We start from the raw sequence: 17,461 nt of genomic DNA on the forward strand, positions 1-17,461 counted from the left end.
CTAAAGTTATCCTTATGTTCAAGGGATTGATCCTTTACTAGCATTCAAGTTTCTGAGGCTTAGTTCAGTATTCTTTCTCTATTGCATCACTCTTCTTGTCTGTATGTACATGACTGAGGATAATCATGAAGAAGTACAATTCATTTAAAAATCAAACTTAAATATCAATTAAAAGGTGAATAAAGGGACAAAAAGTTTTTATTAGTTTCTTAGTAAGTAAAAAATGCTGTTTGAGAAGTTGGGAAATAGAGTTATATTCTTATACTAATAATTTTAACATAGATAATAGTTTGCTTTTCACTATGGTACTAATATTTAGTATTCTGGAATGAGGATTGTGAAATTGATCAAATTGAAACAATTGAAATGTTGCTGGCTTGTTTTCTCTATTTCTTTATTTTTACTTTTTTTTTTAACAACGTAAAGCATTTACATGATTCCAAAGTTGAAATCCACAGATCAAATAACATTTAGGTGAGCCTAAAGTTTATACAATTTTGATATCACTCTTTAAGAAACATATGAAAACATATCTTTAAAACATTTACAAAAATATTTTACCATAGGAACACATTGCTAGAGGCCTTCTTAAACCCTTGGAAGGGGCAGATGCAAGTAAGATCCCCTGAAGATTAGACTTTATTAGCTTGAAGGTAAATCTATTTTAAGTTGAAAATATGAAAGTGGTTTCAGAGAAATCTTTCTTGTTTGTCCTCTCAATCCTTTTGTATAATAGTTACCATTTTTGTTTGGCTTATTTTTCCAATGCTATCACAAATGTTGCTCAAATGAATACCATTGGGAATTCTTATATATTTTGGTCATTATATTTTTGGTCATTTTGTATTTATATTTTTATTTTTTGACATGGAATTTATTTATCAGAGAAAAAAGGTGTATGTAATTTTGCCATACCTTGCCAAACTCCCCTGCCTTTTGTATTTGCAACAAACATGAGAGTGCCTGTTTCCCCACAACCCTATCAGCAGTGTGTTGTTATGCTTTTAGATTCTTGTCTGTCTGATGATAGTGGGATAGATAATGGCTATTGGGAGCTATTCCACTTAGCACAGTATTTAGTATCATTTAAAATTGCATTTCTCACAATATGTGTGAGATATTTATCTTTTTCTACATTGAGTGGTCATTTAAATTTACTTTACTAGATCACTCTGTTCATATATCTCGTCCATTTCCTGTCAGTTAGGTTTTTCTTTTTACTTTTTTTTTTTTTTTGGAGCACTTTACATATTTATCTCCCTGCCTGTGATAGAAGTTGCAGATACTTTCCCCAAATATGTTAAATACCAATAATTTAATTTTAAAATTCTAAATGATTTTAAAATGACTTAAGATATTTGATTCACTATATGACATTATCTTTGGTTAAACAGTTAGTTGTTAAACAGTAGGCTTCTTTTCAAAAATAAACTTTGTTTTAATATAGTTTTAGATTTTCCCACACTTATTTACTCCTGTTATTAGAATCACATTAGTATGGTATATTTGTAACAATTAGTGAACCTATATTGGTGCATTATTATCAAATAAAGCTCATGCTTTATCCAGATTTTCTTAGTTTTCCCCTAATTCTTTCCCTATTCCAATATCTCATTGAGGATGCAGCATTGCATTTAGCAGTCACGCCTCCTCAGACTCCTCTTGGTTGTGACAGTTTCTTATACTTCTTTTGATTTTCATATCCTTCACAGTTTTGAGGAGTACTGGTCAGGTATGTTGTAGAATGTCCTTCAATTCAGACTTACCTGATTTTCTTTTTTTATGATTAGACTGGGATTATGTGTTTTTGGAGGAATATAATAGAAGTATCATTCTCTTCATGTCATATCAAGGGTATATTCTATCAACATCACTTTATCACCCTTGATGTTTTAACCTTGATTACCTGACTTGAGGTTGTGTTTAGCAGATTTCTCCACTGTAAAATTGCTCTTTTGTTTTTTTTCCCCCTTTCCATACTGCATTCTTCAGAAGAAAGTCACCGTTTGAAGCCTACAACAAAAGGATTGGGATAATGCTCTCCCTTCTTATAGATGAATCAATTACTTGGAATTGTTTTTAGTGTTGGGGGGATCTTTCTTCCTTCCTTTTTGTCAGTATGTACTTATAGATGTTTATTTTATACTTTATGTTATAAACCAAATACTACTTTATTTTCTTGCTTAAATTGTTCTAGCTTTGGCTATTGGGAGTTTTTGTTTTTGGTTTGTTTTTATTTAATGACAGCGTTTTGCTCTGTTGCCTAGGTTGGAGTACAGTGGCATGATCATAGCTTACTGCAGCCTTATACTCCTGGGCTCAAGCAATCCTCTCACCTCAGCCTCCCTGAGATTGCAGGAGTGTACCACAACACCAAGCTAATTAATTTTTTTTTAATTGGGTCTCACTGTGTTTCTCAGGTTGCTCTCAGTTTCCGGGCTCAAGCAGTACTCCCACTCAAGCTTCCTGAGTGGTTGGAATTACAAGACATAAGCCATATCAGTTGGCTGGGAGCTTTTTAGTTGACTTGTGTATTCCCCTGACATACCCCTATTATTATTATTACTATTATTTTTTAGTATTGTTTGGAGTATTTTCCTACTTTCTGACAAGATGCTCCAAGCTCATCTTGAACATTTTCAGCCACAGTCCTATAATCAACTGTGTCTCTATGAAGTATATATATATATATATCTATATATAATATATCTATCTATATTATATATATCTATATCTATAATGTAGATATATTATATCTATATATATATAGATATCTATAATATATATAAATGTGTGTGTGTGTGTGTGTGTGTGTGTGTAAATATCACAAAAGAAAAATCTGTATAAATCAGGGTCCTGGTAGACCTACTTAGTGTAGGATAGACTTTTACAAAGATGGAGTGTAAGAGAATCTCAGTATGTATAGGTCTAGTAATCTTTAATTTATTAAAATCCATAGAACTGAAGGGAATAGGGGAAAGAACACTTATTGGAACCCAGAAGGAAAACATCATATACTGAAGACATTATCAAGAGGCTCAGTGACCTTTAGTGAGGGGACACAGCCTTCCTTAATTCAACCTTGGGAAGAAAAATACTCTTATTCTTTCCAATCATTTGTGAGAAGCAAGAGGTCAAGGGAGCTCTTCGTTGCCTGCACAGGGCAAAAATCAGGGTGGAGAGTAGGGGAGAGGGAATGTGCTAGGATAAACCAGAGAATATCACTGGATGTGTTTTTGAGGAAAACAATGGAGTCTTGTGGTTTCTACTATGGTTTCTACTTATGGTTTCTACTGTGATTATTATGATAGAACCTCAATATAAATTATTTTATAAATATGGAATAATATAATTAAAATTTTTTGATATAAAATAGTGAACAGTGGACTTGATTGAGTACCTAAGTGGTTACACAGATTGTCAGTATGGAAAGGACACTAAGACTACTAAATTAAATATAGAAAGATGGAAACTATTATGTTTAAGAGAACTATCTTAAAGTGACTACTGCAGAGGATTAGACAGGATAGTTTCATAAGTATTTAGAGTTTAGTGAGCAAAGAACGGGAATTGAAAGGATACACTAAAGGTGATTAAATAATGACAGATATGCAATTAGCAGATTTTGAAGGAGTGTGGGCCTTGTTAACCTCAGGGATGATATTTCAAATATTTAATAACTGATATGGCATAGGCACAGACCAATCAGAAGGAACCTTTGAGTAAAATGACAAGAAGCAATTAATATGAATATAAGCACAGTTTTTATAATTGATCTGTACATATATTTAGATATTATTACCTTATGATTCAGTCTCCTAGTGATTTCATCCAGTTTCAAGGCTTTAAGTACAATTGATATGCCATCTTAATTCTCAAGTTAAAGTTTCAAGCATGGTCATTGCTCCTCAGTTTCACTTTTAAATACCCAAATGCTTCTTGAAATATGAATATGGACATCTAAAAGATATCTCAAGATTAATAGGTCCATAATATAATTCTGGATCTTCCCCTACAAAAAAAAACAAAACTGCTTGTCTGAAGTATTTCTCATCTCAGTAACACGCAATATATTCTGTTAGTAGCTCAAGTCAGAATGTTAAAAAAGTTTTCCTCTTCATTGGTTCTACATTGGACACAAATGCGTCTGTTTTAAGTGTATAGTTTGATGAGCTTTAACAAACTATAATTTATATAGAAGATTTCCATTACCTCAAAAAGGTCCCTTTTGCAATTTTCCTCCTACCCTATTCTAGGCAACTGCTGATTTGTTTTTCTTTCTAATGTAATATATAAATGGGATTTTACAGTATACACTATTTTGTATCTGGCTTCTGGCTGCTTTTGCTCATTATAATGTTTCTGAGACTCATCCAAAACTCCAAATATTACTAATAAGTTGATTATTTTTGAATATATCTGTATTACAGATATTATTTATTTTATTGTTCAGTAATACTTCATTGTATGGATAAACTGAAATTTATTTATCCACTCATCCATTCATTCATAGATATTTGGATAGTTTTCAGTTTGAGGACCATATGAATAAAGCTGTTATGAACATTCATGTAAGAACTGTTCATATAGGTGTATATTTTCATTAATCTTGGGTAATTTCTTGGGAGTAGAATTTCTGGGACCTGTGGAAAATAAAGGTGTAATTTTATGTAAAACTGTCACACTATTTTTAAAAGTGATTGTACTATTTTTTATTCCTACCAGCAATGTATAAGGGTTTTAATTGTTGTACATCTTCACCAACATTTGATACTAATACTGATATCAATATTGATAGCTTTTTAATTTCTGTAATTCTAATGGATGAATAATAGTATCTTGTTATTTCAATTCTCATTTTGTTTGTAAATAACAATGTTGCCCATCTTTTCATGGGCATATTGGACATTTATAGATCTTCTTTTGTGAACTATTCAAATATTTTCTGCATTTTAAAAAATTGAGTTAATTATCTTTGTCTTGACTTATAAGAGTTGTTTATGTATTCTGGATAGAAGACCATTGTCAATCATATTTATTGTGAACACTTTCTTCTAATTTGTTTCTTGCCTTTTTATTTATATACAGTGATTTTTAGAAAAGCACATTTAGAAGTGTAGAAGTTCAATTTGTCATATTTTGTCTTTTATCATCGATGCTTTTTGTGTTCTGTTTAAGAAATGTTTGCCTACACCAAAGTAGGGGAGATTTCTAAGATTTTCTTCAGTTTTATAGTTTTAGTTTTTATGCTAAGGTCTATGATCCATGAAAGTCAGAATGTGACCCTGTATGGTCCTTTAGTGTAGGACTCTTTGATTTCTCTTAACAATTCTTTTTTTTTTTTTTAATTTTTTATTGGATTTTAGGTTTTGGGGTACATGAGCAGAGCATGTAAGACAGTTGCGTAGGAACACACATGGCAGTGTGCTTTTCTTTCCTTCTCCCCTTCACCCACATTTGGCATTTCTCCCCAGGCTATCCCTCCCCACCTCCCCCTCCCACTGGCCCTCCCCTTTTCCCCCCACAAGAATAGACCCCAGTGTTTAGTACTCCCCTTTCTGTGTCCATGTGTTCTCATTTTTCATCACCCACCTATGAGTGAGAATATGCGGTGTTTCATTTTCTGTTCTTGTGTCAGTTTGCTGAGGATGACGTTCTCCAGATTCATCCATGTCCCTACAAACGACACAAATTCATCATTTCTGATTGCTGCATAATATTCCATGGTGTATATGTGCCACATTTTTCCAATCCAGTCTATTATCAATGGGCATTTTGGTTGATTCCAGGTCTTTGCTATTGTAAACAGTGCTGCAATGAACATTCGTGTGCACGTAAATGAATTTAGGGAAAACATCTGAGAAAACCAGTAGCCTGTGAATCTCACGAAAGATACCAAGAAAATAAAAATACTTAGGTGAAAAATTTCAGGCCATCAGAATAATATAGTTTAAAATATACTTTATGCAATAACCAACATTTGTCTTGTATCTTTTGTGTTTTGAATAACAGCAATATTAACTCCTCTATCTACATATAGAAAACATTAGTTTACAGGGCAGGAATTTTCACTCCGATAGGCACCAGTTGCTTAGGTTTCTTCAGCACATTCTGGGAGGACACTAGTTTAAGTAATTGTATTGGATTATTTATCTATTTGTTATGCTATAAAATACACACAGTTCTTGCTCTTTTATGCTATAGGTTTGGTTTTCTTTCAAATATAGTTGAGTATCCCAGATATTTTTAGGTAATTGTCTTTGTATTTTAAATAATGACTACGTAATTAAAAATTGGAGACAACTCAACATTTGAATAATTGAATGACTTTTTATGTATTATAGTATATTGCATGCTCATATGCTCATAAAATTTAAAAAAAAAACTTTTGTAGACTTTTCATACCACACATCATCCCAGTATAAATGTAGTAATTTTACTTTCTTTTTCTGGTATATATAGGAATACCTAACAAAAACTATCTATTTTATTTTATATTCTTATTTCTATATTTTCCTTTATTGTTATCTTTTCTCTCTTCCTTAATTATATCCTTTGAAGAAACATGGATAGAGATGGAGGCCATTATCCTTAGCAAACTAACACAAAATCAGAAAACAAATACTGCAAGTTCTCACTGATAAGTGGGAGCCAAATGATGGGAACACACTGACACATAGAAGAAAACAACACACTGGGGTCTTTCAGAGGGTAGAGGTTGGGAGAAGGGAGAGAATCAGGGAAAATAACTACTGGGTACTATGCTTAATACCTGGGTGATGAAATAATCTGTACAACCAACCCCTATGACACATATTTCCCAATGTAACACGTCTGCGCATCCTGCACATATACCCCTGAACTTTAAAAGTTTGAAATAAATAAGTAAAATATAAATCCACAAATATTTATTTTTTTAGTCACTGTTTAAAGAATTTAGGAAAATTTACTCTGAAGTCTCCTTTTGTTTTTTCTTTGCATGTTTATTACTTTCTACCCATTTTTTCTTCCTTTTTCCTTGGTAATTTCTATCCTTCAGCTTGAAATATCACACATGCATGCTCTCTCTCTCTCTCTCTCTCTCTCTCTCTCTCTCTCTCTCTCTCTTAGAAAATAATCCTACTGAGGGTTACTTTGTTTGTGTCTGTTTTTTGGAATCTTTACTGTAATTTTGGGGCAGGATTTGCTAATTCTTTATTGGTTGCTTCACAGCCTGCAAAGCGATACAATTTGTTCCTGAGGCGACGGCTTATGGTAAAATCAATGCTGAATGATGCTGCTTATCCTCTGGGTGGCTGCAGTGGTAGCCTGAGTTATTTTTCTTCTAATGAATACTTTGATTTGGGGGAACTTTGTTACTGATTCCTAATCCCCAGGCAACTGAAGTTTAAGAATAGCGATTTTTAATTGGTTTTGGATTGGACGAAATCTATAGATCCTTCTCCTAAAATGTATATACATACTGTATATACATAAACTCACACACACACACAAACACACACACACACAATTCGTACGGTTTCGGAGGTTTATGAACTCTCATCAGGAATTCAGGGTTTTATTTTGTTTTATTTTCAGATAGGGTCTCACCCTATCGCCCAGGTTGGAGAGCAGTGGTGCAATCAGGGCTACTGCAGCCTCACCCTCCCAGATTCAGGTAATCTCCTACCTCAGCCTCCTGAGTAGCTGGGACAACAGGTGCACGCCACCATGCCCAGCTAGTTTTTGTATTTTTAGGAGAGATAAATGGTTTCATCATGTTGTCCAGGCTGGTTTTGAACTCCTGAACTCAAGCAATCATCTCAACTTGGCCTCCCAAAGTGCTAGGATTACCAGCATGAGTCACCATGGCTAGTCAGTAATACATGTTTTTGAACCACAGAATAACTACATCCTTTACAGAGAAGCCAGTCAGTTGTTTACATAATTACAAATAGGTATTTCTAAGGAAAAATCAAATATAAACACAAACAAATGCACACACGTACTACAAAATATATTTATATCATGTTTTGAGCAAAACAAAAGCATGATGTGTTTTAGTAATACTCAGTTATATTGACAGAATTATCAGATTTTTCTGCTTCAGCATTAACTGATTTTTATAATAGTCCTAAGACATCAGCCTCAGAGTGATTTACAAGGCTCCCAGTGATTTTTTTCATATTTAAAACCGATTTACAATTTATCATCAGGATATTATATAATGATAGAAATTTGGGTCTTCCTAGCTAGCCTCTGGCTTTCATTCATGAAGACAGCAAGCATACCCATTTTTGACTGAGCACACAGGAAAATCACTGGAATTACTGTTCTCTTAGCTACTTTGCCTATTTCCTAGTTGTCAGATACTCTGAATGTGACGTCTGTTAATTACTATGTGCACATGTTCTGTCATCAGAACTGCTCTCTGTGTACCCAGATTTAGCTTGTGTAAACAATATAAATACCTGTAAATATATTAATTTTTGAAAATGAAACAAAACAAAAATCCCTCTTTCATATAAAATATGACCATCACAGACTTAGAGCAAAAGGAATACTTTTTCCCATCTAATGATTGAGCTTTGATTTTACTTAGTCTAAGTAGTATATATTTTCTGCCTCAGTTGACTTCCAAGAATTTTAGTGAATTTCATAAGATGCTAATGCTGTGATGATTTACAAGAGCACCAATCATTTGTTTTGTTTTTTCTTTCTTTTTCATTTTTAGTGATTTATAGTCAAAGTATAATGTGATAGCAGTTTGATTTTTCTCAAATTCTTTTAAGAAATAGGAGATTATTATCCTTTGGCCCAGGTGAAGAGAACTCAGACGTAACATTTAAGTGACTATATCTTCGCACTTAATCTGTAGGTTTCCTGGATTTTTTAAAAACTTTTTTCTTCTATTTTCCACTCATTTCTTCCTGTGCATTGGAGCTAGTTTTTTCTGAGACACATCAGCTTTGCATTAGCTATATAAATGCACTTACTTTGTTTATAAGCCACAGATCAAACATGAGGTTTATGGCTTATTCGCATATGACTGATCTACATTCATTCCCTGTTCTGGGAGGCCTGTCTCACCTGACTTGGGTAAAAAATGCCATAGGGTACTATAAAATAAACTCAAAAATTAATAGAAACAATGGCGTGAAAATTAAAACCATATAGTTACTCATTTGCACGTGAGCTAAAGCAATTGGAAAATTATCTCATTGACAGCCACTATATTATCTATTTGCATGATTCTAAGTATAATGATACATGTAGGCCATTATAAGTATTAAATATTACATATAAACTTTGAAGAAAACCAAATAAGTCATACATGGAAACTCTTCCTTTTGAAGCTCTCTAGTGTTTTTGCTGTTTTGAAAGTGAAGGAATTAATGAACTAACTATACAACATGTGAAAGTTTAACTTGTAAGTGTGATTATTATACTAAGAGAATTCATGCAAATTTAAACAAAGGATTGATTTTTGCTCACCTGGAAAATTGATGTTGAAGGGTGAAACCTGCATGAAATCTGTCTTGGGACACCAGCTAATAAGCTACCTGCTTTCTAATATTTAACTGCACCTTGATTTTATTTTAATCCTTACAAAGTTGAATTTGGAAGGGACAATTTTATAAAAACAAAGAATAGACATTAATCATAGATTTGTTTTCTTATAGTGAGACTCCATTAACTTGTCTGTAATTAATAATACCCCCAAAGTTGTTTGCAGTGGTGAATTATTTAGTGGACTAAATGATACGTTGTTTAATGATAATAACAAGTCTTTCTCTGAATATGCATTTTGGGATCAATGTATTCATATATTCATTTCATATTTTGGCATGTTTGCAGCACTTTTGTTGTATGTGCATGTAGTTAACATGTTTATCTTCCTCCCGAGTCATTGTTTCTTAATGTTTTATATGGAATTTCACTTTTTAAAGCAAAGAATAATCTGTTGCTGAAAATTCTGGTTATTTGTCTTGACTTGTCATTTCAAGACTGAAAAAAAGTAACTGGTGACTAAATTATAAATAATTCCTTTTGTGCTTTTGTCAATTCAGAATAAAATTATAATTTAAAATTATGTCATTTATGTCTCCTGCAGTTTCAAAAAAATCAGCAAAGCAAAGATTCTATCTTCTTCCGAGATGGGATTAGGCAAATTGACTTTGTGCTTTCCTATGTTGATGACATAAAGAAAGATTCAGAGTTAAAGGCGGTAAGTGCTGTCTAAGAGAAGTGGGAATAATAAAAAGAAGCACATTTTATAGTTTCACCTGGATATCTGCATTGAATTATGTTGTAAAAGTGAGAGGCCCTGAAGTGTTAACTGAAAACTGAAACTGAGTAAGATAGCTGTAAAGTAGGCAGCCTAAGAATAGACATGCAAAGTCAATGTTGTTTTTTGGATATTTTACATACTAACTTCTTTTATTTCTTCTTCCAAGTAACTGATTCTTTTTATAGGTCACTTTTGATATTAAATCTAACAGGGATATTTTGCATACTAACTTCTTTTTCTTCTTCTAAGTAATGGATTATTTTTGTAACTCACTTTAGATATTAAATGTAACTTCCAAAATTTGAGGTGTGTGTCTGAATATAATAATTACGTTTTGGCCAGGCACAGTGGCTCACACCTGTAATCACAGCACTTTGGGTGGCATAAGTGGGTAGATCATGAAGTCAAGAGTTCAAGACCAGCCTGGCCAAGATGGTGAAACTCTATCTATACTAAAAATACAAAAATTAGCCAGGCATGGTGGCAGGCGCCCATAATCCCAACTACTTGGGAGGCTGAGACAGAGAATTGCTTGAACCCAGGAGAGGGAGGTTGCAATGAGCTGAGATTGTACCACTGCACTCCAGCCTAGGCGACAAAGTGAGACTCCCTCTCAAAAACAATAATAAAAATAATAATTACCTTTTGTATGATATTTTTATTTTGGAAAGGTATGCCTAATCCATTCCCCCTGGCATAGCCTTTATATTGTGCTCTATTCCTGATTCTCTCTTATTTGTATTATAACACCTCACTTTATGAACTTACTTATTCGTGTTTTTACTTGTTTGTGTCCTAACAATGTAAATTAAGTGTCGAGGTGAAGTAATTTGTCTTCTTCATTTCTATATACCCAAATCCTAGAACAGTGATTGGAGTATAATGGATGCTCAAAGTCAGTATTTGAAATCATAAATTAATTAATCCATTTTTATAGACATATGTATGTCTATGTATATATACACACACATTGACTTATGTACTTGAAAAATACATGTCATATAAAATATAAAAAATAAAGATATTATTCCCACAAGATTCTGTACATACACAGGTCTGCCCTGCCCCGTTTCTCCACCCACTCCCTGGAAAGCCTTCTACCAGGCCTCTGAAATTCATGACCCATCATCATTTTCATCTCTTCTCTAAATGTTCCCTTCAAACCTCTTTGAGGTTTGTTGCTTCCCCTAGCATGCCTTTCAAGTGATGGTTATTTTTCTTTACACAGTATTTCCCTAGAGATGGGGTAAATGCTGCTTGCCCTCCTTGTATCTTGTTGATTATACTCTGTTCTTCACCTGTCTCTGAAATTTCTGGGCTTTAAATCTCATCAGATTTATTATTACCCTGCATTGTTTTTGTCATTTGTCTGCCTCTGGATCTTCTATTCCTCAACAATTTTAGCTCCTGGATCACTGTCAGTCTCTCCAGCAATCTTTTTCAGATCACTGATACTATTAATTAGTACTTAGTTGATTATTTTGGCATTCTGGCCTCTCTGTTCCTTGACTTCCCTTTTCCATTGATCTTAGCTTCTACTCAGCCATTCACTCACCTAGAATTTGTCATTACTAATAACTGCAACTCCTTATAATCTCATTCTGTCAGAACAACTGTCTGACTATGCCTCAAATCTTTCTGACCCACATTCTTCTTCTTTTAGTCTCACCAGGACCAGATAAGATGCAATCATCTTAGTACTTCTTACTGCTCTTATTCCCCTCTCAATCTTTATTCAGCCTATGCCTCGTGGTCAACAATTGTAATTACTCTGTTGCATATCCAATCAAGACCCTTGCCCCTCTCCTATTTGTACTTGACAAAACAACAACTTTAGTTAAACCCAGCCCACTTACTACATGCCAGCACCCATACAGATAGAAAAACTTACCATTTTTTGTTTGGCAGAGGGGAACAACATATTGTGATTGATAGCCCCACTGGAAAGATGGTGCCAAGCAGACTAAAACTGATGTCCTCCACCCTCCACTCTTTGGTCAGCCAGCACACATTTCAACCCATACACCCATATACACTCTTTTTCAATCCATAAAACTTCAAAGGAGTAACCACTAATGTAACTTTCCTACTTAAAACCAATAATACATTTAACTTCCCTACCCAAAAATAGACTTCCTAAAGGGTAGCTCATGTGCTACATCTGGCTCTGAGGTCTTAACTTTATATGAGTGTATTATTGTTAATCAGTTGTAGATATTCCTTCTCATGACTTGGCAACTCACAACTATTTTTTAATTTTTTTTTAAATTTTTGAGTCAGAGCCTTGTTCTGTTGCTCAGGTCAGGAGGCTGAGGCAGGAGGATCAAATGAGCCCAGGAGATCAAGGCTGCAGAAAAACTTAAAATTTACTGACTGACTTTACCTTATATTTGTGCCCATGGACCTCAACTGGGTCCTTGTGCTGTGTGGGAATCATACTTTCCTTCCATATTCTGTTGTCTCCCATTCTCCTAGATGACTGTTTTATAACAGTTTTTCTCTTCTTACACTTCCAACACTTCTTCAAGCTTAACTGATCACACTTTCCTGCTTAATTGAGAAAACTGAAGCAAGAAGAGAAAACCTATAAATTTCCACCACCACATCTGTCCATCCACCAGGAATTTTGCCTGTTTAAGCTACCTTGCTTTCTGTTACCATAGACAAACTATCCTTCTACCTAAAGCCAACTCCTCCACTTCTGCCCTTGATTCTGTTTCTTCTTTCCTGCTATTCAGGAGTGCCAAAAACAACTCTCAAGTTTAGGGGTTCATTAGAAAGAATCACAGGACTCAGTATATAGTCATGCTAATGGAGATGTTTTGTTACAGTGAAATGATACAAAGCAAAACTAGCAAGGGGAAAAGCTCATGGGAAAAGTCCAGAGGAAACCAGGAGCAAGCTTGTAAGAATTCTCTCTCAGTAGAATCATAGGATATACACTTATTTTTTCCAGCAACAGTGTATGAAAACACATGTGAAATAGCTACTGGGCAAGCCCATTATGGACTAAGTCCCCTAAGTTTTTATTAGGGCTGGTTACCTTGTCACCTTCTGCCTAGCACATACCAAAATTTCATACTTTCAGAAGGAAAACAGATATTCAGCATAAATAACACTGTACAAACAGTATAGGCAATATGAGCCACTCTAATCGAGTCTGGGAGTGGAAGGAACTCTTCAGAAAGCAAGGCTCCAGATACTGGAAACTACCTTTCTAAAGTTGCAGCAGGTCTCTCTACGGACAGCAGTTTAATGCCTGCTTTATTAACTCTTTTCTGTATACCTATTTTGGAATATTGCTTGTAAAATTATTTCTTCTTTCTCCTAAATTATGTTTGATATTCTTTACTAGGGCATTTTCTTCAATGAACAAATACACTGTTAATTTTCCTATATTAAAAAAATTAAAACCCCTCTTTTTGGTCCCAGTTTTCCTACCAGCTACTATTTCTTTTTTTTGTTTTTCTGCTAAATTATATATTAAACCCATTCCTTTCAAGCCTTCATCCCAACCACTCTGCTTATCTTGTATAAAATCCAGTGGTTAAGCCTAAGCCCTCATCTTACTTTACCTATAAGTAATACTTGAAACAGTTGATCATTCCCTTTTCTATTATGTATGTTCTTCATGTGGCTTCTGGGACTTCACATTATCTTAGTTTTTTCTTATTTCACAGTTGCTCCTTCTCAGTCTTTACTTCTGCCAAATCTGTTATTATTGAAGTGCCTAATCCTCATCTTTCCTTAACTTACACTGATGTATTTTATCATTCTGTCTCACAGTTTTAAAATTATATATTTTATGATTTTATATGTATTAATCATACAATTCCAGAATTTACTTTTCCAGCCCACATTTATCCTCCAAATGTGCATAACTAAGTGACTATTCTGCATCTCATACCTTCAAATAAGGTACTGGCATAACAACAGACACACAGACCAATGGAATAGAATAGAGAATCCAGATATAAAGGTATGCATTTAAAACAAGCTCATCTATGACAAAGTGGCCAACAGCATACAATGGAGAAAGGGTAGACTTTTTAATAAATGATGCTGATATAACTGGATCACTATATGTAGAAGAATGATACCAGACCCATATTGCTTAACATATAAAAGATAAAATGAAAGGGGATTAAAGCTTTCACCTGAAACTATGAAGCTGCTAGAAGAAAACACTAGACAGACTTCTTGTGTAAGACCAGGCAATTAAAGGAAAAATAGACCACTGGGATTATATCAAGCCAAAAAGCTTCTGCACAGCAAAGGAAAAGGACCCATTATTTGATGAATAGGTAAAGAAAACATGGTAAATACACATAATGGAATGTTTCTCAGCCATTGAATAAATGAAGTACTATCATTTGCAGCCATGGATGGAACTGTAAGCCATTATGTTAAGTGAAATAAACCAAGTACAGAAAGACAAATGTCATACGTTCTCACTCATGTGTGGGAGGTAAAAACATGGACGTCATGAAGATAGAGTAGATTGGTGGCACCAGAAGCCAGGAAAGGGCGGGGGAAGAAGGGGGATGAAGGATGGAAAACTATAAATGTATATATTACTACTTAACTGTACACCTAAAAATGGTAGATATCTTGTTTATATTTTAACTCAATAAAATTTTTTTAAAAGAAACATACTTTTTTGTCATCAATGCATTGTTTTAATAAAGACTGGGTAGATGGTTCACACCTGTAATCCCAGTGCTTTGGCTTGCTAAGGCAGGAGGATCATTTGAGGCCAGGAGTTCAAGGCCAGCCTAGGCTAGATAATGAGACCTGGTCTCTACAAAAAAAGTTTTAAAAAAATTATGTGAATGTGGTGACACCTGCTTATAGTCCCAGCTACTCTGGAGGCTGGGGAAGATTACCTGAGCCCAGGGGTTTGATGCCACAGTGGGCTATGATTACAACACCGTATGCCAGCCTGACCAGAGCGAGATCCTGTCACTGCAAAACAAACAAATGTAAAACTAAGCACCCAAGTGATTATTTAGTATATTTCAGTAATGACCTATAGTTAAACTTAAGTTTACTCTTTGCTAATAGAAGCCATTTTGACCGTCGGGATTAAAAAGTCTTGATGACATACTGGCTTAAAATTCCATTAAATATATAACTTATTTGAAGAGTATTGATCTTTGTAATAGTGAGTCTTTTCAACTTGGAGAATATGTCTCTGTTTATAAAGTTTTTTTTTAATTTATGTTATTCAGTAAAGATTTGTGCATTTCTTTAGATAGAGGCTCTGCATATTTCCTGGTTATTATTTTCTGCTACACTGCGTTTTTGTAGTTGTTGTGAATTATAGTGCAAAAGAAAAGCAGTACTTGACATTCATATGGTACACACTTACATACAACCATGGGAAGGGCAGAGACCCATCCAGAGTCACCACTATTTCATATTTAATCTATTAATACTGAGCAAACAAAGCAAAAGTGTTCTACATAATTCTATTGGCTATTTTTGTCATAGGAAAGAAGAAAAGAGTTTGAAAATAATCTCAGAAAAACAGGTCTTGAGTTGGAAATTGAAGACAAAAGGGTAAATATAGTTATTAATTTATACCACTCTTTACGTGTTGTTTTCTCCTATTCTGGCCTTTGACTGGACAGACTCTGGGGGGGGGGCAATACAATAGCTCTTTTGGCTACAGATACGTGTAGTAGGATGATAAGGCCTTAGTCGTACAAGTAAGTAGATAAGTATTGTGACGATGTAATAATCAACGGAACACTTTATAAATGGACATCGTTTCCATCAAGAATTTAAAGAAAAAGGTTTAGCCTTTTTCTCATAACAGTTTCATTATGAAGTCTTCCAATAATCTGGAACCCTAAATAATTAACCATGCTGTCTTGCAACATAACCTGCTATTTAAGCCAAGATGTTCTTTCTGTTCATGAATATGCCAAGTTTTCTTTTTAACCTCATTTTATTTACTATTTTTCTATAATTTCCTTCAAAATTGTTTTTAAAGGCCTATTTAATATCCCACCCTGTATATGAAATTTCTAATAGTTACAGCTTGGGCAACATAGCAAGATCCTGTCTCTACAAAAAATTTAAAAACAATAAATTTAGTTAGGCAGGGTGTCTGTAGTCCAGCTACTTGAGAGGCTGAAGTGGAAGGATTGTTGGAGCCCAGGAGTTCCATGGTTGTGCCACTGCACTCTAGCCTTGTCAACAGAGTAAGGCTCTGTCTTAGAAAAAAAAAAAGAAAAATGAAAAGATTACTCTCTACTTCTCCCATTTTTACTGAACTGATAAATTATTATACCACACAATCCATAATTTTTTCCTATGTAATGAACCTTCATTATCTAAAGTTCTTCCTCTTTGGGTAGGCTACATAAGGAAGCTGGGTAAGAAGAGTGAGTACACTTTGCAGTTTATATATATCCCTGATATAATCTAAGTAAAATTTTGAGCTTATAGGTTGTTACTAAGAACGTAAGAAATTGCCCAGAACTACATAGATAATTGTGGGTTTAGAGATGAGTATACATTGACCATGAAAGACATTTTTAAAAAATATTCTTTATTGTTTGTGTGTGTCTTTGTATGTCTCTATCTCTCTGTCTCTCACATATATATACACACACATTATATGCATACATATATATATATATATATACATGTTTATGTAACTATATAGGTTTTGTGAATTTTGTTTTCGCAAAGTTTTGCCTAAAAATTTCAAAAATTGAAAATGCTTTGATGTGTTAGAGATTTTATAAAATATTGTCTTTTTTATCTAATCATCTCAGTAACAAACTGACCAGTGATGCTTTCTGCTATTTTGTCTTTTTTTATGAAGGATTCTGAAGATGGAAGAACTTACTTTGTCAAGATCCATGCCCCTTGGGAGGTATTAGTTACCTATGCTGAAGTCTTGGGAATCAAAATGCCTATTAAGGAGAGTGATATTCCACGCCCTAAGCACACTCCTATAAGCTATGTGCTTGGACCTGTAAGACTCCCACAGAATGTGAAGTATCCCCATCCTGAATATTTTACTGCCCAATTCAGCAGACATCGGCAGGAGCTGTTCCTCATTGAAGATCAGGCAACCTTCTTTCCATCCTCATCAAGAAACAGAATTGTAGGTAGAGAAGACCTTTGGGCACATCCCTTCAAATACGAGATGTGTGCTTGTGTGTGCTTTGATAC

The 17,461-nt window shown here is 34.2% G+C and overlaps 1 protein-coding gene across 20 annotated transcripts in view; it reads left to right on the top strand.

Annotated features, from left to right (window-relative positions):
• ANO5 (anoctamin 5) overlaps positions 1 to 17,461 on the top strand; it is a 198,544-nt gene that overhangs the window by 125,409 nt on the left and 55,674 nt on the right. For 12 of the 20 annotated variants that reach the window (XM_054242181.2, XM_035266044.3, XM_054242182.2 and 9 more), the window contains 3 exons: positions 10,094 to 10,207; positions 15,764 to 15,832; positions 17,109 to 17,393. In XM_054242181.2, the coding sequence (XP_054098156.2) occupies positions 10,094 to 10,207; positions 15,764 to 15,832; positions 17,109 to 17,393 (468 nt within the window). Of the gene's footprint in view, positions 1 to 7,212; positions 7,255 to 10,093; positions 10,208 to 15,763; positions 15,833 to 17,108; positions 17,394 to 17,461 lie in introns of all 20 variants that reach the window. The other 8 variants (XM_035266038.3, XM_035266039.3, XM_035266036.3 and 5 more) reach the window with 1 other exon arrangement.

The sequence above is a fragment of the Callithrix jacchus genome, chromosome 10 (genome assembly GCF_049354715.1).
Source record: "Callithrix jacchus isolate 240 chromosome 10, calJac240_pri, whole genome shotgun sequence".
Classification (NCBI taxonomy): domain Eukaryota; kingdom Metazoa; phylum Chordata; class Mammalia; order Primates; family Cebidae; genus Callithrix; species Callithrix jacchus.